The following is a 25,969-nucleotide window of genomic DNA, read 5'->3' as shown; positions in this document are numbered from 1 at the left end:
TTCTGCCTCAGTTTTTCCTGCTGTAAAAAGGAGATAAAATGATCTCACAGGGATTTTATATTATCACTGATTTTCATAGGATCTGCATTACATTTGGCATCTATAATGCAGATGTTTGTACAGTTGATGTATGACAATCCTAATACTCTCAGTGAGTCATAGGTGAAAAATCAAAACATTTCCTTTTAGGTACGGATGTAATCTCAACATTTTTAACCAAAAGCAGCAAAGAGTTCTGTGGCACTTTATAGACTAACAGACTATTGGAGCATGAGCTTTCGTGGGTGAATACCCACTTCGTGGGATGCATGGGACGAAGTGGGTATTCACCCACAAAAGCTCATGCTCTAATAGTCTGTTAGTCTATGAGGTGCCACAGGACTATTTGCTGCTTTTACAGATCCAGACTAACACGGCTACCTCTCTGATTTTTAACCAGGACCTTTATACGTTCTATGCTGGATGTTGAAATGTTTGGCCAACATTAACCTTAGATTAGAGCTAAAGTCTCAAGTTTAAGGTAGGGCAGTTTACTTGGCTGTCTCAGGGGAGGAGCAGTTAACAGGCTGAGGCAGTTTGTGCCACTATCTTGAGTTTGGGAGCCAGTTTCGGGGATGTCTTGGGTTTGGCTGGTCAGTTAACAGGCTGAGGCAGTTTGTGGGACTGTCTTGAGTTTGGGGGATGTCTTGGGGCGGTCATCTGAATGAGGCGGGGCTCTAAAAAGAGCTGCTGAGGGGGGCTTTACACTCCGCCAACTCGTTCCTCAGCAGAGAGGGCAACTCTCCCTGGAAATGAATGCTCCTCTGAGGGCGTTTCCCTCCCGGGGAGTGAGGCTGGGGGCACAGTGGCACCACAGAAGATGTTCTCTTCCCCCTCGGCAGGACTCAGCCCGGAAGAGGAAGCGCCGGGGCCGTGTGAAGCAGCTGCTGGGGAGCAGAGGGGGAGCTGGTCCCTGTGCACCGAGCGGCTTGCGGCGCCCCCTCTCTTCCCCGGCCAGCGTCGCGTGTGGCCCGCCTGGCGAGGGGGAGGAGCGCGCCGGGGCGGGGTGAGCTCAGGGTGCAGATGGACGCGGACAGGTGAGGGCTTTGTGCCGGGTGGGTGACCGGGGCGGGGGGAGGCTCTGTGCTGGGCACAGTGAGCAGGATGCGGGGCTGTCTCCGATGGGGCTGGGGGCAGTTTCCAGGGGATATGCGGGGGGGTGTCCCGGACGTGGGGGTGGCTGCAGCTCACACCTGGGGATAGGGGTCGGTCTCCAGCACCCCAAGCCAGAATAATGTCCCCCTAAGTGATGCTTTGGTCTCTGCGTCTCAGTCAAACTCCCCCTCCCCACCTTCGCAGGTGTGTCTCTAGTCACTGCAAAAAGCAACAGAGAGTCCTGTGGCACTTTAAAGACTAACAGATGTATTGGAGCATAAGCTTTCGTGGGTGAATGCCCACTTCGTCAGATGCCTTTTTTCTATTCACGCTGGTGCTCAGAGGAGGTTAAGTAGTTTGTGGAACTGGCCCTGCTGCTCTTTCTCTCTCCAGAATCAAACCCAGTCTCTTAATGACTCACAAAAGCCTCCTCCAGACTGGCAGAAAAATCTCGAGGTGGGAAATACAGGTTTCCTCTTCCAACAGAAGCCCAGAAAGGCAAGGAGCTGTGAGGTTGAGGCCCAAGGTGTGAGTTATGGACCTACCCCGGTCAGCTTCCAAATCAGTTCTTTGGAACGGGGAGGCTGGCGTTGCTGGCCGGGGACTGAATAGGTGTAATGAGGGCTGGAAAGGGAAGGAGGAAGCAAGCAACAAAGAGGGAATTTGTGGAGGAAACTCAAAGAAGGAGAGGTTCAGGTGTCTGGACGCGAACTGGTTCCAGTAAGTGAAGAGATTTCTGTCACAGTTCTTGAGGGAATTGCACCTCTGACCCCTTCATGGAGGCTGCCCTCTGAAATCTCAGACCTCTAGCCATCACCTTTCTTTGGTCAGCATCCCGCAATCTGTTCCCTCCAGACAGAGGACTCAAGCTGCAGTTCCTCCTGCTTCACTGTGATTCTCTCAGCAGGTCTGACTTCAGTTTAGCACCCACACTTCTGTTCTCTCAGGGGACAAAAACAAAGTTAAACAGTGACCAGCCTGCTCTCATAAAGCAAAGTATTGTTTATTTAGATCAATGGCATTATAGAGGAAGCATATCTTAAGGAAAAGAAAAAGTTTATAGGCATGCCTACCTTATCAGGTGTCTCCTATCTTCCCCATGGAGACCCTGGCAGGTTCCAAAGTACTTCAAGTTCTGCACAGGATCTGTGCCTCTTGGTCACAATCTCATGTCCAGTTGTGGATCAAGGATGACTGACTCTTTCCTGGGTGAGAGTTGTTTCTTTATACAGTTTTCCTTTGTTTGTTTGGCAGGCCTCTTGAACCAGGTCAAACCACTATATGCACTTTCCTCCGGGGGTCAAAACTTCCACAGACTTCTTAGCTGCATAAGAAATTTGCATTAATTACCCCCAGTGCTGTAACTAGGCATAGTGGTGCCCAGGGTGAGCAAGTATATTTGCATTCTCTACCATTTTTTTCATTTTTCCACCCAGAGGTGACACGTGGGGGGAGGAGAGAAGGGGAAATGCAAGGTCACATGTCCCTCCCCCCAACCCAGACAGGCTGGGTGGTCTGCTGAGGTGAGTCAGAGGATGGAGGTGATGTCTCTCTTTCCCCCGCTCCCCCCCACGACCAAGCCCTCTCCACGCCTTTATTTGCACCCTGGGAAGCTGCCCTGTTTTCTTCATCCTGGTTATGGCTCTGATTATCCCTCAGTGATTTGAGTTCCTGCATTGAGCCAGAAATGCAATCACTAGCTAGCCCATAAAGATACATATAACATTTATAAAGCTGATACAATTGTCTTTGACTGTTCCATGTGTTCATAGTCTCTGTCATATCTCAGCATAATAGTTTTTGAACGTTCCATGCTTCCAGAGCATTTCATCCGTCACTATTTTCTTGAACTAAAATACTCCCTAGTATAGAATGGCCATTGCAGGAAGCAGTGTGGGCTGCCATGATTTTTGGTTTTATGTGATAAACATCCCTGATTTAAAAAAAAAAATTGAATCTGGCATTTATCCAGTAAACATGAGAAATGGTTACTTGTATCTAAGGACTTATCTTTGCAGAGTAGTATGTGGACTGCAAGGGTATGATTTCTAAAGTACACTAATGTGGCACATTAATTGGTCCATGTAAACACTGCTGGTGTTCTCTAAAGTGTAGTAGTATTTGAAACTATGCTACATTAAAGTGCACTAAAGAACATTACAAAAAGGTTACTCATACTGTTTATACTTTACTTGTTACAATATATTCAAAGAGCCATAAATCCTATGATTTTTTTGGACCTCTACACAAAACTCAAAAGTTGCTAATAAAAAAAACGGGGAAAAAAGAAGCCCTACAACTAATGCTAAATGTTTATAATTAGAGTGACTTGCAATTAAAAAAAGTGTCATACTCTTATACAAGAAGAAATAAACTGTTACATGCCGAAGTAAGTTCGGCTGCATTATGGCAACAATTATTGTTAATAAATGGATTGTAAATGTCCTCTTTTGTTTACTGGAAAATGTTCATTCTTTAATAGTTTAGCTGCAATAATCAATAACACAATACTAAAGAATTGTAGTGAAAATATCTATCTGAGAACACAAATAGTTTTAAGATCTCCAGTGAGTGTTACTTGGTTTAGCACAATTTTATATCCCCAGTGGTCTGTACCTGGAATACAGAGTATCTCTTTAATATAGAACTTATGCCAGAAATTATTCAGTGGGCCTGATCCTGAGCAATGGAAGTCAATAGTAGTTTAGCTATTAATTGAAGGAGGATAAAGAGGTAATTTTTCTTGTTTTTCTTGCTTGATTAAGTAAACACAGAATCAGAATTTAAATTTGTTTTGGTTTTTTTGGGTTGTCGGGACCTTGGGAGGGAAGATTGTTATGTGAGTGTAGAGAAATTGTGCTGCAGTGTTTTGACAACATCATGGATTAAAATATATATTTTTTAAAAGGATATATTAATTTAACATTTTTTTCTTATTTAAAGTAAATACATGTTTTGTTTAAAAAATTAACCTGTTTTAAAATTAAATTTTAAATTGTGGCAGCCTATGGTAAGGCATAAACATACTATAATCTATGAAACTCACTAAAATAAAAATAATAAAATGCTGAATCAATGAGGCCTCCTAAAATTTTAAAGATGTTAAAAGGGGCTGTATTTTTCCCTATGTACAGAATTAACAGGAATATCTTTAACTTTACAGAATGAGAGGAAGCATATTTAATTTTTCAGGTCAACTCAGGCTTTATAAATGTGTCACAATGTCATGAACTGTATTAAATGTCTATGTTATTTTCAGCCTTTACAATTGAATGAATGATGGTATTTGCATTTTCACAAATGTGAGTACTTTCAGTTTTTGTTGTGCAGAAAAGCTTCTGCCTTAATTGTCTGATTTCAATTTAGTTAGCAGGTGCAGAGAGAATATTTTCTTAATTTGGATCAGTTTAGTGAAGGTTGAAAACCTGATTGGGAGTTGAAAAAGCTGTAAAGCTTGTTTTCCTCTTCTAACCTATGAAGAAAACCAGGTGGGAGAGGATGAGATCTATTAATTCTAATATCTTGAAGGACATGCAATCAGATATTCAAAGGTATCTAGGTGTCTAAAGATGCCAATAGGCATCTAGTGCTTTGGTACTCTTGAAAATCCTAGTTGGGGCCTATCTGCATCTTTAGGCATCTAAATACCTTTTAAAAATTTGTCCATAGTTACCAGAAACAATCTGTTAATTCACTAACTTCAGTTAATACTATCTTTATTTAATAAATAATTTTAAATGCAAAACATGTTATGATACATTTTAATTTTGTATGTATTCAGCACATTTAAGCATGTGTAATTTAACTAATAAAACAATTTTGAAATGCTGTTGTACATTTTTATTGAATCCCAATTTTCATCCAAATGCAGCTTGACACAAATCCCAAATAAAAAATTATCATCTAGTAAATAAGAAATGCATTAGTCACCATTTCTGAATATTAAAAAAGTAAAAATTAAAACTCTGAATAAATGTCAATATTAAGACTATGAATAAATGTAAGAGAAACTATATAATTGCTTAAATGAATGTATATAGATGCATGATATCTTCCTGGTTACCAAAAAGAAGTGCCAAATTTAGTGTAAAGACTATATTTGTTTGCAAATTAACATATTTAAATAGTTATACCAACCGATGAGAATGAAACTTTCTTTGGGGAAATAACTAAAGTACAAATACAAAACAAGTTTAAAAACAGTTATTTAAATTAATGTTTCATGCTTGCTGATGTAAAACACTTTAATTTAAATCATGCCATCTTGTTTGACAAACTGCTAACTTTTTGTAATATATCACAGCCAGACATATAGACAGATTGTAAACTCATTAGGACATGGACAGCCTTCTGTGTTTGTATAGTAGCAAGCATAATGGGACCCCAACCCTGGCTGGGGTCCTCAGGTGCTTCCAGAATACAAATAATAAAAATATTTTGCTGATAGTTATGCTAGCAGTATGAGAAATTAAAATAAGATCCTGGTAAAGAGTCAGCTGCCTTACAGTTATGCCCCTCCTATGGTTTTGTATAGATTTAAAGACATATTAGTAATTGCAAACTGAACTTTGTTTTACAGTGTTTTTTGAGTTGCCATTGCTGAGCAAAACACCCTCTCTGAAGTGGTCAGCGAGTCACGCTGTTGTAGGTGTTTATACAGCACTAATCACTGTAGTATCCACTGTAGACATAAATACTGTTAGATACCTACCTGAGGAGACAGTTCCATTCCATGATTATACTTTAATGCTGGATTGAAAACATTTTTACAAAATAAGTAAATCCAGAAAAATGGTTTGTATTTAAACATGAAAGAGGTATAGTTAATGATACTATGACTTAGCACTTGTATCCTGTTAAGACACAGATTCATTTATCTGGGACTGATTGTATTTAGTGCTTGAAGTTTTCCTTTGAACAGTGGTTCTTGCCATCATGCCCCACTTTTACCAGAACAAATGAGCTGAGTGACTAAGGTCCAGGAATTGTGAGGCTTGGGGCCTTTTCTGTTTTGCAAAACAGCCCTCTTCCTAGTGAACCAGGATTCTAATCTAGCAATTGCTATACTGTTGCAGTGGGGGAAATGGAGTAAGAATGAGTCAGCAAGTTCTTTCCTTTTGGTGAAATAACCTCAGTGCCTGAAATGCTTCAGAATGAGTGCTGTTATGCTGTTTCAGAAGTGCGATGCCTGACAACATGGCCATGAGAATGGGGGAAAGTAGCTGCCCCACCAAAGGCAAGTCAGAGGCCGAAGATGGCTCTGGTCGGGTGATCACCATTGTCTTCATGGCACTCCTTATAGACCTGCTGGGATTCACTCTTATTTTGCCACTCCTTCCTTCAATCCTTGAGTATTACAGCAAGAATGATGTAAGTAAGAACTAAACTGTACTTGCTGAAAATACAGTCTGGGCATGAGGTGATCTGAAGAATGGGATGCAGAGGGAGAGGGGATGTGAGGGGCGCCCATTCCCCTGATACAGCTCAAAAGCTATATGCAGAATAAAACCCACCCACAAGTCTGGAGTGTTTTTAGATTGTTCTCATGGATTTGATTGATTTGTTTTGCTCTGCCTAGTAAGACTTTCTCACTTTTGCCACTGAGTCGGGGTCAGGTGTCTATGTTTGGGAAAATCCAGAGACTACTGAGTGGCTACTTCTTGTAATTGTCCTGAATTTGCCCTCCACCTTGCTGTTCTTTTACTTATATGTGGCTGTGGCTGCCTGGTCTGCAGTGATGAGTAGTCAGATGAGAGGTTTCCTCTAATGCACACACACCCATGTCTCTTAATCTGCCCTGAGAACAAACTTTATCCTTTTTCCCTCTATTGGGTAGCAATGCAAATTATAGGAGAAACTGAGGCACACATAAGCCTCATAGAAATATTACAAAAAGTTCCCATTTTGTCACCAACATATTCCTCATGCAAGTAAAATGTGAGGAGTTTGGGCTGAGCTGGTGGTCTAGTGCTTTGAATAGTGAAGTGTAAACCTTGGGTCTCCTTCCTAGTCCCAGTCCATTGCTCCCTGAGTTCTAGGAGGTGGGAAGGAGACTCAGAGCCTTGTGTTGTTCATCGGCATCCCCTCTGGTTAATTGTGTAACTTTAAAGAGGAGCTGTGAAGCTCTTCATAGCCCCTTCCTCTTGGGTAGGAGGCTGGTGTTGGAGACACATGGTTTCTAGGATGAGTGTGCAACGTGGAGGACAAACAGGGAGAGTCTCAGGACTCTAACAGGAATGTAGAAGACCTGGCTAGGATGATATGAGTTTGTAACTCAAATCATGGCTCTGTTATGTATAAAATCCAGACTTAGCAAGTGTAGGAGTTAGTGCCTAGCTCTGTAGCTTTTATTCACCATCTTCTGCTCTGTGTTCTGGTCATATGTTTCTGTAGGGCATGATGGGGCAAATTTCTACTCTTGCTGTATGATTGCTGAGGACTCTACCTGCTGTGGAACCAAGCTAGCTCTGCTGTATAGGGAGGGGCTAGATGCTAGGAGCCAGCACATGGGCTTTGCATCCCATTCATGCTTCAGAACCCAGCACTAGTCTGTGGGAGTCTGTCTGTGCCACCATGGAAGAGATTTTGAAAGAGAGAGGATAGGTCAAGGGGAGGGTAAATATATCTGGGACTACACTGATCCATCAGGCATATACCCATACATACACTTGGGGAAGGAAGTTGTTTCAAGTGGTGTCTTTGGGATACAAAGCAATGCTACATTTTTGCAAAGAAAGTCAGAGCCTGCAAGAGCGAATTTGTTCCCTAAGTAGAGTGACCAGATGTCCTAATTTTATAGGGACAGTCCTGATTTTGGGGTTGTTTTTTTTCAATAGGCACCTATTACCCTTCACTTCCTATCCCAGTTTTTGACACTTGCTATCTGGTCAGCCTATCCCTAATTGCCATTAACTATGACGTATGACTCTCTTTGTAGGATGGTTTCTATCTATCACTGCAGCATGGCGTGGACTGGTTTGCTGCAGTGTTTGGGATACCTCTGGAGAGGAAGTACAACACTGTCTTGTTTGGAGGTATGAATGAACCTACAATCTAGTGTCATTTTCAGGTTGTCTTCTATGGTAATGTTTTTATTTATGAACAACTTTTAAACATATGGCACCATTATAAAATTGGGGCTTCGATACCACAGTAAAAGATACCCTAGAAGTACCCAAGAGAAACAGATTATAAATATTTGGGAAATGGTAGTGCTTACATGGAACTGATAGCTCTGACTAGTCAGGCAAGCAGTTCAACCTATTCCTCAGTAAAGCTTCAGTAGGCCAGGCCTGCTGTGCTTTACTGATTTAGCGCTGAGCTTCTCGGGAATGGAGGCAGATTGCCAGGGGGTGTCGAGTGACTAGAGGCTCACCATTTATACCTCAGCCGGCAGCCACACTGCGGTGTCTATGGAAGGGGCGTGGCAACTGCTCTGCAGAGTGCAGTACCATTTGTTGCCACACGGGCACTTGTGTTGTAACTGAGTCTTCTCCAGCTCCTCTATGAGTCATTGCAGGCAGCAAAGCGTGAATCAAGGCCTCTGAAAGGCTAATTCAGATTTGTTAATAGTGAGCAAGGGAAGGTAAGAGACCTGTGTGTTGGGCCAGGTGTGTAAACAAGTAAGTTCACATTCTTGGCATAGGTTGTGGTTTAAACTGTACCATCTGCATTACACTACCCTTCGCTGGTGCTTCACATTTCATACATCCAAGAGACGTGAGTGAAAATTTCAGGATTCTGGCTGAGAATGGGGAGTAACTGTTTTCTCCCGCCTTCTTCTTTCTTTCCCTCTATGAGACAGAGGTAGTGAGGAAGGGGCATACTTGTAGGCACACCAATGATTTTGGGCACCAGCCGCCACAGCAAATGAGTATCTGATATTGGCAGCCATCCGTGGTGACCGCTGCTTATCATTGCAAATGTAATCATCTCTTTGTTACTTCGTCCTTCCATCCTGCCTGTACCCACCTGTTGTCTCTTGTGTCATACTTGGACTGTAAATCTCATCAGGATAGGAACCAACTTTATGTTATATGTTTGTATAGCACTTAGCATAATGGATTTGTAGCTCAGTTGCTCCTTTAATGCTGCTAATAATAATAATAATAATAATAATAATGTCCATTCAAATAAGAGAGAACCTTGCTGCCTTCACTTGTGAGCTAAAGCTGTAAGTGAGTGTATGGCTTTGGTTTTGTTTTTTGTTTAATTTTTTTACTTTTTTTGTTGTTGAGCAACCACAAAGAAATTATTCTCCCCAAGATACCCGAATACTTAAGGTTAAATCCTGACTCCTTTAAAGTCAAGAGGAGTTTTACCATTCAGTGATGCAAAATTTAACCCATGGCCTCTGTGTGCATTTTCAACCTTGATAGGTGATCTAAGTAAGACACATAAGCCAGCTCTCTCCTTTAAAGAAAAAAAAAAACTATGACAACAAAGCATTTTCTTGGCAGTTTGTCACAAAGGTATTGCAACTTTATGAGGGCACTGAGTTAGAGATGGCAGGAGAGGAGAGGAATCAAAGATCACAGGGACAGAATGTAGGTTTCAAGGAACCTCTTCAGATATGTAGACTCACTGCCATTTATTTGAGAGTATCATATACCCCGATGTGTCTCACTGCTGCCTTTGATACCAAGGGGAGAAAATATAAGCTAATTAAATGTGACCGATCCAAGTTCAGTTAATCTATAAACTACTTAAAAGAACTGTGTGTTACACTGGCTATTAAATCCTATATTATCCTCTCTCCATGAGCAGGAAGTGTTTGCAGTCAGAGTTAGCAAATATCACAGAATTTGCATTTTACTGACACACCCCGTCCTTCCCTCATAAGTCCCATCTTGTTCTGGTTTGTCTGCATTTCCCTTTCCCTTGAAAACCCAGTTAAATTCAGTTAAATAACAACTTAGCCATAATATTTTGGGGCTCTTTGCATTCCAAGGAGATAACTGCTGTTCATGGCCACAGTCTGACATTATAATTGTGTATCTTTTATATGTGTTTGAGTTGTTGTTGTTGTTGTTGTTTTTTAAGGGCCACACTGAAGTGATAGGCCTTAAACAATTATGCTGCCTTTGTGTTTAAAACTAAGGCAGCATGTCTAATAAGTAAGTCTAATGATCAATCTTTTCTAGGTCTGATTGGCTCCATCTTTTCCATCCTGCAGTTTTTTTCCTCTCCACTCACGGGCGCTGTATCTGACTGCTTGGGGAGAAGGCCAATCATGTTGTTGACAATGGTATGTCTGGCAGCCTGACTAGAATCAGCATAAATCAAATGTACTGAGGGAGGCCAGTGTGTTTAGTGCACAGCACTAGTCCTGACCATTGCTGCCTCCCCTGGCCAAGTCACTTGATCAAGCATGGGGGTCTAACATTAGGTACTTAGGGCCAGATTTTAAAAGGTATTTAGGTGCCTAAAGGTGCAGATAGGCACCTAGTGGGATTTTCAGAAGTGCTTATTTGTATCTTTTAGGGAACTCAATACCGTTGACATTCTAACATGTAAGATCACACCACCTGTACAGGTGCCTACATGTAGATTTAGGTGCTTGGCTTTAGGCACTCAGTCTGAAAATGTTGGACTTAATCTTTTTGTCCCTGAGTTCTGCATCTGTATAATAGGGATAATAATATTATTTACTCCAGCCCCTTGTAAAGTGCCTTGGAATCTTTGGTTGGAAAGCACTTGACAGAAGTGCAACATATCTTTTATTTATTGTATTAATGAACATTCACCAAACAGTTTCTCTCTTTGGTAGTTGTTATGAGTTTAAATTTAGGGCTCTAATTATAGGTATAATACAGTGCAAGTATGAACATGAATAAGGGATCTTGGCAACAAATTACATACCCAACCCATCATCCAATAAAGTCTTTGCAGATTAATACATTAAGCATGTGTGAGTTCAATTATTATTCACCAAAACTGAAGGCTAAAATTGACTTTCAAGTCAGTGGATTTTTTCTCTTTTTTTGTCTTAGAATTTTTCTGGGTTGCAGATTTTATTTAAATATTTTAGTTATATTGAACCCATTTCGTGGCTGTCTTGTAAGCAAAATGGAGCAAGTTGTACAAAGGTGTTCTAAACATCTTTCAATGCATTAACAGGATAGATTTTGCATCAGACAAGCTTCCTCCTTACATAACATACAGTAGTGGGATTGTGTGAAATGATTACAGATGGGTTCTCCTTATTGGATTTGTACTGTCTGACATTCAGTGTAGTACATGTCTGGTGAAATGCCAGTTTATTCAAGAAAGCATTTGTTGTTTCATGATTAATGGAGCAGACATTTATGTTGCTTTTCAAACATTAGTCTAGCTAGAAAACAATTCTAAAATTATGCAGATTTTACTGTATCATGTAAGAGAAATTTCCTCTTCTCTCTGCAGGTGGGGTTGATAGCATCATATGCACTCTGGGCTATCTCTAGGAGTTTTGGTATTTTTCTTCTCTCCAGAGTCCTAGGTGGAATAAGTAAAGGGAATGTTAGCCTGTCTACTGCTATAATTGCTGACCTGCACTCTCCAAAAGCTAGGAGCAAGGGCATGGTGAGTTACAAATGCTGGCAACAATAATATCAAGTGCCGATACAGTACTTTTCATTTTCAAAGCACTTTCCACACAATAATCCTCACTATACTCCTGTGTGGTAGGTAAGCCAGTAGTACTAATCTTATTTTACAGATTGCAAATTTGAGGCAGAAAGAGTAAGAGGCTGTTCTCAGGCCCAAGGGGGATTCAGCTGCAAACAGGGTTAGAATTTTGGGTGTCCTGTTTCAGTCCTGTACTCAGACTGCAAGTGGTCAGGCCCTAGACTGATATTTTTAATGTCTCCTCTTAAAGACACTGGACTAAATTCTGTGCTAAGTTCCACTGAAGCCAGTGTGTGTGCACAGGGTACAAATCGGCACAGTATTTAGCCTCCTTCCTCCAGCATTATAGCCCTGTTCTGGTGCACTGATTTAATGCTGAACTGGAGGGAAGACAGCTACCTAATGGGGCATCTTTACTATTTCCTGCACAATCATAGGTTTTTCTTAGACTCCACCAATCCTAATTCTGCCCTAGCCAAGTCTGCTCACCTTTATCTAACTTGCATCGATAGGGCAGTAGCTAGGAATTGAAAATGAACCATGGGGGATGAGAAACAACATCACTGCCACCAAGGTGGTACACATGATGCACTGACAGCATCCTACACTGAGCGGCTTTACAATCTAAAAACACATCCCGGGGCTTTATGATTTTAGACCTGCTTTGGGTGAATAAATCCTGAACTGAATGAGCACGTTTCACCTTCTCCGCTCCCCCCCCCTTTTTTTCTCCACTTTCTTTATTTCAAAGAAGTGGTGGAAATGATTTCTGGGTGCCCCTTTACCATGCTGAAAAGTGTCATGGCCACTTATTGAATGGTAGCGCATTTTATTTTCTGCCCAGTCATGAAAGCTTCAGCTCTGTTGCAGTTATCTCTGCCTTGCCATTCATTGCTGTTTGCCACACACTTGTCCCTTCCCTCGAGGTGGATGTGGATTTTTTTTGGCATGGATGTTTAGCAAGAGACAGAATAGCTTTAGAACTGACTCTGAATTGGATCAAAAGGTGTTTAATTCCATTACCTGCATAATTGATCATGTTTGATGTTGTGTTAGCATTTGGCACAACAATTTAGCTTCTATCAGAGTATGACAGACCTAACAGTTTTCAAGTTTTACCAAAGGGGAAAAAAAAAAATTAAAAACTTCTTGGTCATGAACTTCAAGTTTACTGTATCTCAACAGGCAATGATTGGTGTTGCTTTCTCACTTGGATTTACCGTCGGTCCTATGATTGGAGCTTACCTTGCCATGGAAACAGGAAAAGGAGAAGTCTTCTATCTTCGGTCAGCTTTGCTTGCGCTCATGTTTGCTGTTGCTGACTTAATTTTCATCTTCTTCCTGCTTCCGGAGACACTCCCCAAAGAAAAACGGGTAAAATATGCTGAGAGTGGCTCTGAAGATCCATATTTCCTATAGGCAAGGGCAGAACTTGAAAATTATTGACACAGTAGAAATGTATGGGGAGGGACAAACTCTCCAGAACCTGATGGCTCAGGGATTTGGTTCAGTCCTTAGACCAGAAGTTAAACCCACCAAAATTGGTGATGACAGAAAGTAGCAATTGTGATTAGCAGTCATGTCCTAGGTGCTGCAGTGCATCAAAAATGCTTAGATAGTTACCATTGAATTTCTGTTGGGTTTGCTAAACTTCAAATTCTTCACAAACTGATGGGGCCACTAGACAAGCCCAAGAATACTGTGTCACCCTGAGCTGGCCCAATCTAATTTGAGAATTTCAGACAACAATATTCTAACTCAATCATGAAAATACAGTGAAATTTGTTTAAAACATGATTTCTCCCATTAGCCAAAGCAGGCCATAAATTGGTGGTTTAGTCTAAACTAATCAGGATACAGCTGTCAATAACAGCCTGGGAATCTTTTTCTAATTGACTGTCAATATTCATAATGTCCTCATCATTGTAGTGCCTGAGCTCTGTGTGAGACTAAAAATACCATGAGTGCTCTACTTGGAGCAGGAAGGATGGAGATTTCTGTGTCTCACTCGGATGAACAAGAACTCCAGCTTTGAGTGCATTGTTAATTCTCCATTATTGCTGTGCCAACATCTGATAGACACTGAGTCAAATTGTCAAAAGCACCTAAATCCCATTTTCAGAAGTGATTTAGGAGCCTGAGTTCTGTAAAGTCTTATTGCACGTTAGAAGTTTAAGGGCCCAGTTTTTGGTTAAAGGGAATTAGGAGCCTAAAGGGGATTTAGACATCTAGGTGTTTCTAAAAATCCCACTATGTGTCTATCTCTGTCTTTAGGCACCTAAATACCTTCTGAAAATCTGCCCCCCCAAGTGCCTAAAGCACTTCTAAAATGAGTCTCAGGCTTTCAAAAAACAATACCTTACTCTGTGGTATAGGTACAGTACTTTTGAAAATTTTACCCAGACTTAGTAATTAGTAATTCCTGCCTCATTTTTTGGCCCAGAAGAGGATTATTATAACTGGCAAGATGAGAAGTCAGCACTTATGGTCCCAGTTGTGTCCCAAATTTTTGGGTGCCCTAAGCAGCCACATATACCTGAGGATGGCCCTGAAACAGGTTCCTCTGTAAGCCCCTGGAGACAGAAACTTGTAGCATTGGACCAAATTCAGCCCTGGGTGTAAGTAGGTAAACGCCATTGATTTTAGGGATTGCAGCAGGGCTTGATCAGTGTCATTGTCTCTGTCCCTCCCTCTAAACAGCACCCAGCCCTTTAAACGTATCCTCCATTTACAAGGCACTTGTGGAATGGAGAACGCTCTGTCTCTATATTTGGGCATTTAGAATAGCACAGGAAAGTTTGCCTGTGCTATTCCAGACATGGCAAAAACTTTAGACCTTCCCTAAGTGATGTCAGCAGGATGTGTCATGTGCAATGGCTGTTCCTTTATTCCCCCACTATGAGTCTTTTTGTGGCTCTTTCATACATCATGTGATCTGAAATCCTAGCTAAGGACTTTGATGCTTTTTTTCTGTGTACTTTTAAAAATTCAAACTATTCCTTTTGTATGTTTATGGCAGTCTGTTAGGGCTATGGATGCTCTTTGTAGACAGAGAGGGTGTGAGAGTTCATTAGCTCAGGTCTGGACAGGGCTTTGAAGATATAAAGTGCGTCCGTATTATTATGCAGGGCTCTTCAGTCCACTTTGTGGCTGCCTGTGCCTGCCTCATAAAATTATGATTTAGTCCTGCCTTAATATCTTAAAGAAACCACTCCATTTAGCAATGGTGATTTCACATATTTAATAGTTTTCTCTAATTCTCCCCACTTCGATTTTTAAATCCAAATCCTTTGATGGTGAGACAGTAATTGACTCCACAGAACAATCTATTGTGGGATCACAGAAGGCTGTGGCTAATTGAGGCATAAGCAGCAAGGGTAGATGAAGTCTTAAAAAGCAGACATTCCCCTCAGTGAAAAATTAGCCGATAAAAAATACAGACCATATTAGCACAATGTTTCTAGAGAGGATTTTTTTTCCTCATGGTTTCCCAGTAGGTGTCAGTGGCTGGTTAAAAGGGCTGCAAATGCAAACAATAAAGCAGTCACTTATATGCTACACCTTGGGTTGTTTGTGTGATACCGATCATGTATCCGATTGCACATGTTGAATGTATTTCAGTAGCCCTAGGGGACCTGATCTTCGGGGCTTCTAGGTGCTAGTGTAATGCAAACGAATAATAATATATGCTTTATAAATATGCAAGGCCAGTGGAGCCCCTCTGGACGACAGGGAAGTGAAGATTGGTGAATGGAACAGAGGCAAACTTGTCCATTCTTAATCACAAAACTAATAGGTAAAGTAAGAGAGGAGAAATGCTGTTATCTGCTGGTTATTTTTCTTTGGCCCCTGACACGTATCCTGGCTTCAGGATTAACTTGTATCTTTTTAATTTAATTTTTCTTTGGCCCCTGACACGTATCCTGGGTATAAGTTAATCAATAGCCAAAATCAGTCTAGAGGTGCTTGGGATAAAATTGTGCACACCAACCCCTTGTTTGTATGTGTGTATCTGGTAGATATGCCATTAGCTGATTGCAGAGTTTGTGTATACACCTGTGTATGAAGAACATTTGCTCATGTGGCCTATGCTGTCAAGTCTGGTTAGAGGTAAAACCTTGTATTCTGTTCTCTGTGAAAGGTTTGAGTATTTTTTGGTTTTTTGGTTTTTGTTAGAAGTGTTCCGCCTTTTGGCTACCAAGGGTCAGTTTTGAAGCACATTTACATGTATTCAGAACATTAGGATTGTTTGCAGTGGGTTGTGCAAACCTAATTCATCCTGCTCCAGTTCATACAAGTTAGCCACAGTTGTCTCTCTCTCTTCTTAGGTATCCTCCATGATGTGTGGATTTCAGGCAGGGAGTGACTTGCTTAGTCCGCTGGCTTTGTTTCAGTTCTCTGCAGTCACCAGAGGAAAGGACTCACCTTCGAGGGAGAGTAAGTGCTGCTTGTTTTTTCACATTATGTCATACGTGTACCCTTGATGTGGCAGTGATTTCTAAATACACTTTTTCACCCTTTATTTTGACCATTTCAGAAGGAAACCCCCCCCCTCGATCTTTCAGACCCACGATAACTATTTACAAAATGGGAGTTGCAAGCTGCACTGGGTGTTGACCAGGGCTTTGTTATCTCCAAGGAATAGCTTTGAGGTTTTATGTCAGGGGTCTGGAGCCACTCTCCTTTCCATCGTTCCTTCTCTGGTCTGCGTGGGTATTAACTGCAGCTGTAGGTGCATCACAGCAAATTAACTGACCTAAAGAGACAGAGCTCAAGCCGTGAGTTGGGTAACCTTGATTCCATAGTGCCAGGCTGGAAACCGGGAATGCCAGATCTTGAGGTATAAGTGCAGACTCAGTTGGCCTTGGAGCATCCATCGGAAAAAAATAGTGGGTGCTCAGCACCCACCAGCCACCGCTCTTCAGCCACACTGCCAAACAGCTATTTGGCAGCTCAGGGAGGGGCTTGGGAGAGAGCGGAGGGCAGAGGCCTCACGGAGGGGGTAGAGCAGGAGCAGGGAGGGGGTGTGGCAAGGGCAAGAAGAGGCAGGTGAGGTTGAGGCCTTGGGGGGAAGAGGCAGAGTGGGGGTGGAGTGTCCCTAGGAAAAAACTAGAAGACAGCACTTATGTCCTGAGGCATTTTTCTCTAACTTCAGATGGAATTTTGATTTCAAACTTCCCCTCTCAAAGTTTGGGGATGTTCAGACACAGGGCTTTGGCTGGGCCTTTCTCTGAATAAAGGTGTTTGGAATTTGCCGGTCATACCAGTGAGTTAATCTGTCCTTCCAACTACTGTTATGGTGCAAAGGAATATTATTAGACATGTGAAACACATCTTATTCTTAACTGTGTAGCATAAAACCATATAAACCATCTCCATCTACTTCCATAAAGCACAGGACACTTCCTTTTTCAAGGCCAATTACAAACCATCTACACTCTATAATTGACCACTTCAACTAATGCTCAAGAGATTGACCAACAACATTAGCATCCATATTGGTCCTATAAAACAAAGTATTAAATTAAAGAAAACTGAGGACTAAATGCTGGGGGTAGTGGAGGTAAAGTCTTTACCCATTGGCTTCCTTCCAGTAGGAAGAGAATCTTAATGATATGACTGAGTGTTCACTTCCTTAGAAGTTATTGCAATTTTTCACTTTCATCTCTAAGGGCTGATCTACACTACCACTTAAATTGATGTAATTTATATGTTGCTCAGGGGTGTGAAAACAACACCTCCATGAGCAATGTAAGTTACATTGACTTAAAGCAGTGTCCACACAGTGCCATGTCAGTCGGAGGTGCTCTCCTGCTGACATAGCTTCCGCCTCGCGCAGAGGTGGAGTAATTATGCCGATGGGGGAGCACTGTCTCGTTGGCATAGCGCATCTTCACCAGACACGCTACAGCAGTGCAGCAGCACTGATGTAGCACAGTAGTGTAGACTTGTCCTTATACTCTAGTCACAGAAATGGAGCCAGAGTCTAAACTGTGGTGTGTGGCATGTGGATATTTAATATGAGCATCGGAAATAAGTCCCTGACCTTTTTTATTTAAGTGGTACTGAATGTTGCTTTTGTTATCTTTTTTTTAAATGGTACTTATGGTGTAGTGTGTCTCTCTTTTTTTTTTATTTAGACCTTCAGAATCTCAAGGTCCTGGGCCTAGTTTATTTCCTTTATCTCTTCCTGTTTTCTGGTCTTGAATACACATTGAGTTTTCTCACCCATCAGCGATTCCAGTTCAGCAGGTACAGTGTGCTTAGAAGAGATGTGCTGTGTACTCTCTAGCGTTTCTTTGTTCATTGTTTTCTCAAGAGACACTATTAAGGCTTCTAATTTTCAAGGGTGCCTTTTAATGATCGGCGTTAACATGCTAGAAGACTTCATTCTGTTACAAATGGATTTCAAATGCTCCAAGTTTTCTCTTTATGAGCCAGGAAGAATAACTGAAATACAGACACATCTATAAGGAAAGCAAATACTCTGAAATTATAATTAAAAAATTAAAGAAAAATTGATGTGCAGAGATGGAATAAAAACAAATGGAAAATGTACACTGAATTTGTGCTTAACTAGCCTGGCTGTATTGATTCATGTAAAGCTACCCAAAAAGCTTTTCTGTGTCGGCAAGTATCTTGAGGCTTAAATAAAGCAGAATGGATATAGGGTTTAGCTATGTGATTATATTTGCTCAGCAAAATTCTGTATTATATACAGTCTGTAAAGATCTTTGTATGCCACTGGAAGCCTTTTCCTTTGTGATAATCCTGCTGCTTCTGCGCAATTCATTCCTTGATATAATAACTATCCGCTGTTTGGATATGTCACTCTTATGACCATGATCATGACTGTGTTATGACATCCTTGAATGAACTGGACAGGAGGACAAGCTAGGTATCTAGGTAAGAGTTGATAAAATCCAAATACTTTGGTAGCCAGTAGTGATGAGAGAGGACCAGCCCAGAAATTCTGTTTTGCCCAAACTTGTATCTTTTTAATTTAAAATTTGTCAGTGGTTTATTCAAGATGCTGTATTTTCTAGAGAGGAGGAACAGCATGGGCAATGGCAGTACAAGCTTCCCCATCAACGTACCTCTACCCTCACCTCAAGGCGCTACTGCCAGGGTTAATTGTTCAGTTTCCTTCCCCTCTCTGCTGAGGCTGCCGATGGGGGTGTTGGTTTCTAGGATGTGAAACACGCTGTCCACTGGAAAACAACAACTCATTTCACATAGCTTACTGTCTGGTGGCTTTCTGGTGACCTATTTTGGTCAGTAATGTCCTGGAAAGCCTACCCTTGGGCTGCCTTAGATAGCAGCAGGCTAAAGTGAAGAGTTCTATATCTCTGAGCAATCCAATCTATCTTTATTTTGATTGGTGGTGGTGTCTAATGCTGTCTGAATGTTAAGACCCCATGTGGGCACCTAAAATATCGATCTCTTTCATTTAGGAAATAGTAATCTAGATCCAAGATGAAGACTTTGTGTGTGAGTGGTAGCCATGTATAATTTGTGCTTCCCCCCTCTCTCCAACCCCTTCTAGTATGCAGCAAGGCAAGATGTTTTTCTTTATTGGGATGACAATGGCTGTGATCCAGGGAGGCTACACGCGCCGAATCAGGCCAGGATGTGAAATCAAAGCCATAAAAAGGGTATATTCCTCTTTTAAACATATATTATTTGTATTTATTCCATTTCCTCTTGATTCTGACATGCTACTTTTTAACTAATAAAGCAACCAGATGGCATTTTATGGCTGTAACTGTACTAGGGATTAAAATCCGAGGGATGGAGTGAGCTTTGTTTTGACTTCATCAGTACATCTAAGTGACTTCTTCAGTCCATTTCCTAATGCTTCTAATTGAATGGGCATATTTTGTCTATTAAGACTGTAGTGATATTTTTCAAGCAGACGAAAAATTAAAACATACAAATCATCTCCCACAGTACTGTAGCTTCTTTCCCTCTAATATATTATTTAAAATTTCTGTAATCTAAATTCTTCATAGCTGCTGACACTTCCGAGAGTTAGCCCAGTTCACACACAGGCTCAAGTCTATGTGATATGAGGAGTATATTTTCTAGTGATTTCTGGTGTGGTGTAGTGGTGGAACACAGGACTAAGAGGCAAGAACTCCTGAATTGTAATCCCATCTCTGACTGCCTTTCTGGCACTGGGTAAATCATTTTAAGAGATGCTATGAATTTTGAACTCTAGTCAGTTTCCTTCAGTCACGGTTAACTCTAGTAACTCGGAGGTGAATCTGGGTCAGTGCTGAGGGTGTGGTTCCTCTTTAGCAGAGTGAAAAAAGCAATTCAGCTATGCTTGAATTGTAAAACTGTGAGAGAGTTGGGGAAAAATTAAAGCTGTCTTTTGTGAATCACATGGTGGAACCTGGCTCTGATATTGTGCTTTAAAATAGGAAGGGGAAAAGCACAACATGGGAGCAAAGATCTACTGCACAGCAGGAAGAGGAGAATCTTGTCCTGTTTCTTTTTACCTTGGGGTGGTTGGTGTTCTTTGAACCCTAAGGATCTTCTTCCCCTGCACCATGGCGACTAACCCTCCAGTTGATGAGGGCGCCAGGAGAAGGGGGACAAAATGCTCCTATTGCTCTATTCTACACAAGTTTCTTTCCCAGTTCTGCCAGTCTTGTCTGGGCATTCTCTACCTTTGCATCATCAGTGACGCAATCTCCACTTCCCCAACACCTAACAGGAAATAAATCAACAGCCCAACCTAGAGAGGGAAACTTGGCAACATGGGAACTGTCTCTTTAACTTAAATATATCCCCTCTCAGCAGCAGCAGCGCAGTGCCAAGAAACCTAGGATTAGGCTTTTATGATGCGTATGGCTTTAGATGTAATAGAAACACACTCATTTTGCATATTTTTTTTTAGGCTATAATGCTGTTGATTCCAGCTTTCTTGTTAATTGGATGGGCTGGTAATGTGACGGTGCTGAGTGCTGGACTGTTGCTGTATTCTTTCGGTGAGCTATTCAAATAGTTCCCAATAAGCATTGAAGCCTAAGCATGGCATATCAACATCAAAGATTTCCTCGCCCTGTTTAATAAAGATGTACTTCAGGCTTCATGGGATAGGCAATAAAAGATGACTTTCTTGCTTATAAAACCTGGAAGGAATCACAGCTCTGGGTTATTCTAATGCTAATTGTATCCCTAGAAGTTGTCATGGTGATGTTTGTAAATGTCACCAGCACTCATCTTGTCTCAGCTGACTGGGGAGCATTTCAGATTTTTTCTCTCCCAGACCTAGAGACAACTTGTACATTAAATAAAAATACCCCAGCTTAGTAAAAGAGAGGCAGCTCTGCTTTTCGGAACTGTGACAACTGCTTTATTCATTACACTTTGGAGGCTGGGCAGAGGAGAGCTGCATAACTGTCTGTCAGAGCAGGAATGAGAAGTGCTGTATATAAACACTCTGATTTATGCTACAACACGGTCAAGGGAGGACTTAGTCAACAGTATAATTTTCTGCTCTCCTGCCTCGCTAACCACAGGCAGGGAAGGATAGGACAACTCAATCTGTCATTTATGAAGAAGTGTGCGGAAGTGTGTGCATGGACATATGTATGTTTAAAAGGAAGTAATTTTTGCAGATTTAGGCCTCCATTCAGGAAAGCAATTAAGCATCAGTTTAGGTCCATCCCTATTTGGAAAAGCGCATAAGTGCACGCTTGACTTCAGTGGGACTTAAGCACCTTAAATCTTTTCTTGGACAGGCACCATAAGATGTTTCCAAAAGAGTTAACATTAGTACAACAACAAGATACATTTTATAATTGGTGCAAAATTTTAAATCCCTGAATTAAAAACAAAGGTTTCTTGTTTTAGGAAGAATCTGTTTGACAGCCTGCTTGTCTAGGGACAAGTGTATGTGAAAAATTAACAAATCATTCAGACTCACTGGAGGATGCCTAGCTCCTGCCATCTGATTGTCCTTTCCTTGCTAGGAAGTATTTTGTATGCTACAGCTCTTCCTTACTGGGAGAAACACGGCCTGTTTCAGCAAGAGGGCAGTTCTCATTGTTAGATCTTGGCTGTTGCGTTTATTTTGAGCTCTGTGAGCTAGCGTATTTTCTCATTAGACTTGGCATCTGCATACTACATTGTAGAACATATGGTTGCTTTTATCCACTTTATTAATAAGTACTGTACACTTATGTGTCTCAGGGGACTCTTCATGATTCCACACATGGCCATCTCACTGAGCATGTGATGTATGAAAGATTCCTTCTCCCACTACACCTGACAAGATGATAGAGATCTGGGAAACTACTAGTTAGCTGAATAGAATGTAACTGTGACCCTTATGCCCTTCCCTCTAGGGCTGTCAAGAAGAAAGGCTGTAATGTAAAACAGCTGCTGAATGCTCATAGCCTTTATGGCTGCAAGAGTTGTTTGTATAGGTTGGCTTTGTGGGGGCGTTTTTGTTGTTAAACTGAATGAAACCTTATGATTCATTGTTGGTTTAATGCCCTAGGGCGCCACATTTTTCTGTGCAGTAGTAACCAGTGTGGCTGCATTTCTGGCTATAGCTATCCTTGCTGCTTTGGGCTCTCTGCTCTTTAGTGCTATTCTAACCTACTCTTACGTCTTTTCCAGCTGCTGCCATTGTTGTTCCCTGTTTGTCAGCAGTGGTGTCAGGCTATGGTAAGTGGCTCTTTACTTGTTGGAGGGGCAGCCTTTGTCTGTACAAAGCTAACTTTAACTGAAACTGCAAAATCAAAAAATCCAGTTCCACTTAACACCGATTTGCTGCTACAGCAATATGCATTTAGTGCTGGAACCTGGACTTTCAGAGCTGACATGGGGTTACACGAGTTAGTTAGATTTATAACGTACCAAAAGCCTGTCCTCAGCTCTAAGTGCATTTGACAAGAGCTAAAAATACTATCAGTTAAAAGTAAAGGCATTGGCTAATCCAAGGGTCGGCAACCTTTCAGAAGTGGTATGCTGAGTCTTCATTTATTCATTTTAATTTAAGGTTTCGTGTGCCGATAATACATTTTAATATTTTTAGAAGGTCTCTCTCTCTAAGTCTATACATTATATAACTGAACTATTATTGTATGGTAAAATAAACAAGGTTTTCAAAATGTTTAAGAAGCTTCATTTAAAATTAAATTAAAATGTTGATCTTACAACGCCGGCCCGCTCAGCCCGCTGCTGGTCTGGGGTTCTGTTCACCTAGGCCGGCAGTGGGCTGAGTGGGGCTGGCGGCTGGGACCCCAGCTGGGAAGAGTCTGGCAGCCAGAACCCCAGACCGGCAGCGGGCTGTGTGGGACTGGTGGCCGGGACCCCAGACCAGCAGTGGGCTGAGCCGCTCAGCCCGCTGCTAGTCTGGGATCCTGGCCCTGCCCACATACAGTGGGTACCTACCTTCTCCCTGGTTCTCGCCCATTCTCTTCCTCTCTCTGCACTGAGCTGAAAGTTGGAGTGGACCGAGCACAGGGCTTGGGGTGAAGGGTCTGGCCAGGAGCTAGAATGAGGGAGGGGGCTCAGGAGGTTTGGGTGTGGGTCATTTACCTGGGCAGCTCCCATTTGGTGCTCAGGGTGGGGGTGGAGATGTGGGGGGTGCGTGGGGTGTCGGGGAGGCTGGGGATGTGGTGGGGGGTACAAGAGTCAGGGCAGAGAGTAGGGGGCATGTGAGGGGGAGTGCAGGTGTTGCGGGGAGGCTGTGGATGTGTGGGGGTGCCAGAGTCAGGGCTGGGGTCGTGGTGGTGGTGGTGAAGGAGTCAAGCAGGGGGCTGGGTGTGTATGAGGGGGGTATAGGGCTCAGGGCAGGGGTCTAGGTGTGTGTGCAGGGCACAGGGCTCAGGGCACGGGCCTGGGGTGTGTGCGGGGCTCAGGGCACGGGCCTGGGGTGTGTGCGGGGCTGCAGGGCTCAGGGCAGAGGGCTGGGTGTGTGTGTGGGGGTCAGGGCTCAGGGCAGAGGGCTGGGTGTGTGTGAAGGGGGGTCAGGGCAGAGGGCTGCGGTGTGTGTGAGGGGGGCCGGGTCAGGGCAAGGGGCTGAAGGGAATATGCCCCTGTTCCACCCCCAACCCCAGGCCCTGCCCCTGCTTCTTCTCTGCTTCTGCTGGAAGCAGCGAGCATACTGAGGGTATGTCTACATCTACAATTTTGCAGCGCTGGTTGTTACAGCTGTATTAGTACAGCTGTATAGGGCCAGCGCTGCAGAGTGGCCACACTTACAGCAACCAGTGCTGCAAGTGGTGTTAGATGTGGCCACACTGCAGCGCTGTTGGGTGGCTTCAAGGGGGGTTCGGGGAACGCGAGAGCAAACCGGGGAAGGAGACCTGCTTGATTACCAGAGGCTTCCTCAGGTATGCTGGGATACCTGCTTATTCCACGGAGGTCAAGAAAAGCGCTGGTAAGTGTCTACACTTGATTACCAGCGCTGGATCACCAGCGCTGGATCCTCTACACCCGAGACAAAACGGGAGTACGGCCAGCGCTGCAAACAGGGAGTTGCAGCGCTGGTGATGCCCTGCAGATGTGTACACCTCCTAAGTTGCAGCGCTGTAACCCCCTCACCAGCGCTGCAACTTTGTGATGTAGACAAGCCCTGACTCTCTCCTTCCCGACCCACTCCCTTGCAAGGGCCATCAGCTGATCTGCCGGCAGGGAGGGAGGGACCGAGAGGCAGAGGAGGGGCAGGAACCCAGCACACTACAGGAAGAGGCAGGGGAGCCAGCAGGACCAAGCTTCTGGCCCTTGCCCCCTCCCCCACAGGGGGGGTCAGGGGAGTGGAGGGCGGAGAAGAGCGGGCCGGGCCGGGCAGGATTTTTAATGGCACACTGCTGCTGCCAGGACTTCTTGGCACGCATGCCATAGGTTGCTGACCCCTGAGCTAATCCATCCCCACAAGCCATACTGCTTTCATCTACTCGAAGTGACAAAGGCATGAATAGCAGCAGCAAGGTTACAAACTCCTGGGGGGGAGGGGGAGGAGCCTTTCTAGACACTGACGCTCTGTGACAATTGCAGCTGAGGATTCAACCATCTGGGTACCCTCAAATGCAGTAACAGGTGGGACAATCAAGTAAGGAGGACTGCTTATCTTCTGGTTGCTTTCGTCAACCTGACAGCATTGTCTTGGTCTTATCAGGCTTGAACATCAGCTAGCTAGCGCTCATCCATGCCCTGTTCCCTCTCGGACACTGGTGCAGGTGTTTGACAGCCCTGGTTTGGTCAGGTGAGATAGAGATACAAACCTAGCTATCAGATGGCATGCTGGAAGTGCCTCTGCCCGTACCACCCTGCAGGCCCCACGTACTCATTGCCTAGAGAGGATACTAGATGGAACACTATGGAATGCCACATGGCAGAACCCTCAAGCAGGAAGAGAAAATGCTCAACACTGGGAACTCTGGAAACAGTCCTCAAGGAAGGAGCAAAGTCACCTGAGAGCAAGTCGTGAGCAGTGCTGTCAGATCTAACACTCCTGGCATCTTCATCCATTGCAAGGAGATCCATTGCATCACTATTGCAGTCTCTTCTGAGTACCCAGGCTTGTGCCCAAACTGATAGGGTTAAAGAAACCTGAGGCATCTAGGTTCCTGCAGAGTTCACTCACCACCACATTCTCTCTAATCCTAACCCAAAATAGAAGATCAGGAAGAGGACAATTGATTGTTGGTTTCTTGAACTAAGGCTGCACAAAAGCCTCCTTAAGGAGGGCAGGTTGCTGATCTCTCTAAAGAGAAGCACTGACCATCTCTGCTAGCAGTGGAACCAGTTCTTTCACACTGGTTTGATCAGCAAGGAAAAACCTGGGTCCCAAGCAGTGGTTGTTACATAATACCCTTGCACAAAATACACAGAGAAACCATAGCTGCTGTATCATGCACTGAAGACTGACCTCTTTGTTTCATTACAGCCTCCAGTATTAGTAATGGTTGCTTAGGGATAATAATAAGACAGAAAATGCTGTTTCTTATTATAATGACTTGATGCTGTTTATACTCATATCTGTGTATCCACATATTGACATGTGCATGTATCATTAACCTTTGTTTTTAAAACCTATAGTTTCTCTACCTAATTCTGGTCAAATCAAAGAAGATGTAAAAAATCAGTCTTTAACAAGGAGCACGTGAAGCCCTCCTGCAGTTCAGTGAAGAGCAGTACTTGCACAGAGAACCTCACAGAAGCTATGTAATGCTGTTTTGGCATTGAGCTGCAGCATGTGAAA

The 25,969-nt window shown here is 42.9% G+C and overlaps 1 protein-coding gene across 5 annotated transcripts in view; it reads left to right on the top strand.

The window, feature by feature from the left end:
• Nucleotides 1-431: 431 nt before the first annotated feature.
• Nucleotides 432-25,969, top strand: part of MFSD10 (major facilitator superfamily domain containing 10) — a 31,139-nt gene continuing 5,601 nt past the window's right edge. Inside the window, exons 1-12 of one of the 5 annotated variants that reach the window (XM_030564230.1) lie at nt 433-1,076; nt 2,250-2,343; nt 6,312-6,504; nt 8,072-8,168; nt 10,278-10,381; nt 11,539-11,697; nt 12,928-13,116; nt 16,071-16,179; nt 17,883-17,994; nt 19,289-19,397; nt 20,648-20,738; nt 22,378-22,425. In XM_030564230.1, the coding sequence (XP_030420090.1) occupies nt 6,319-6,504; nt 8,072-8,168; nt 10,278-10,381; nt 11,539-11,697; nt 12,928-13,116; nt 16,071-16,179; nt 17,883-17,994; nt 19,289-19,397; nt 20,648-20,738; nt 22,378-22,425 (1,204 nt within the window). In that variant the 5' untranslated portion in view covers nt 433-1,076; nt 2,250-2,343; nt 6,312-6,318. Of the gene's footprint in view, nt 1,077-1,249; nt 2,344-2,622; nt 2,658-6,311; nt 6,505-8,071; nt 8,169-10,277; nt 10,382-11,538; nt 11,698-12,927; nt 13,117-16,070; nt 16,180-17,882; nt 17,995-19,288; nt 19,398-20,647; nt 20,739-22,377; nt 22,426-25,969 lie in introns of those variants that run through there. The other 4 variants (XM_030564228.1, XM_030564229.1, XM_030564231.1 and 1 more) reach the window with 4 other exon arrangements.

Source organism: Gopherus evgoodei, chromosome 5 (genome assembly GCF_007399415.2).
Source record: "Gopherus evgoodei ecotype Sinaloan lineage chromosome 5, rGopEvg1_v1.p, whole genome shotgun sequence".
Taxonomy (NCBI): Eukaryota; Metazoa; Chordata; order Testudines; family Testudinidae; genus Gopherus; species Gopherus evgoodei.
Note: the sequence above shows the minus strand (reverse complement) of the source record. Positions and strands in the feature narration are given on the sequence as shown.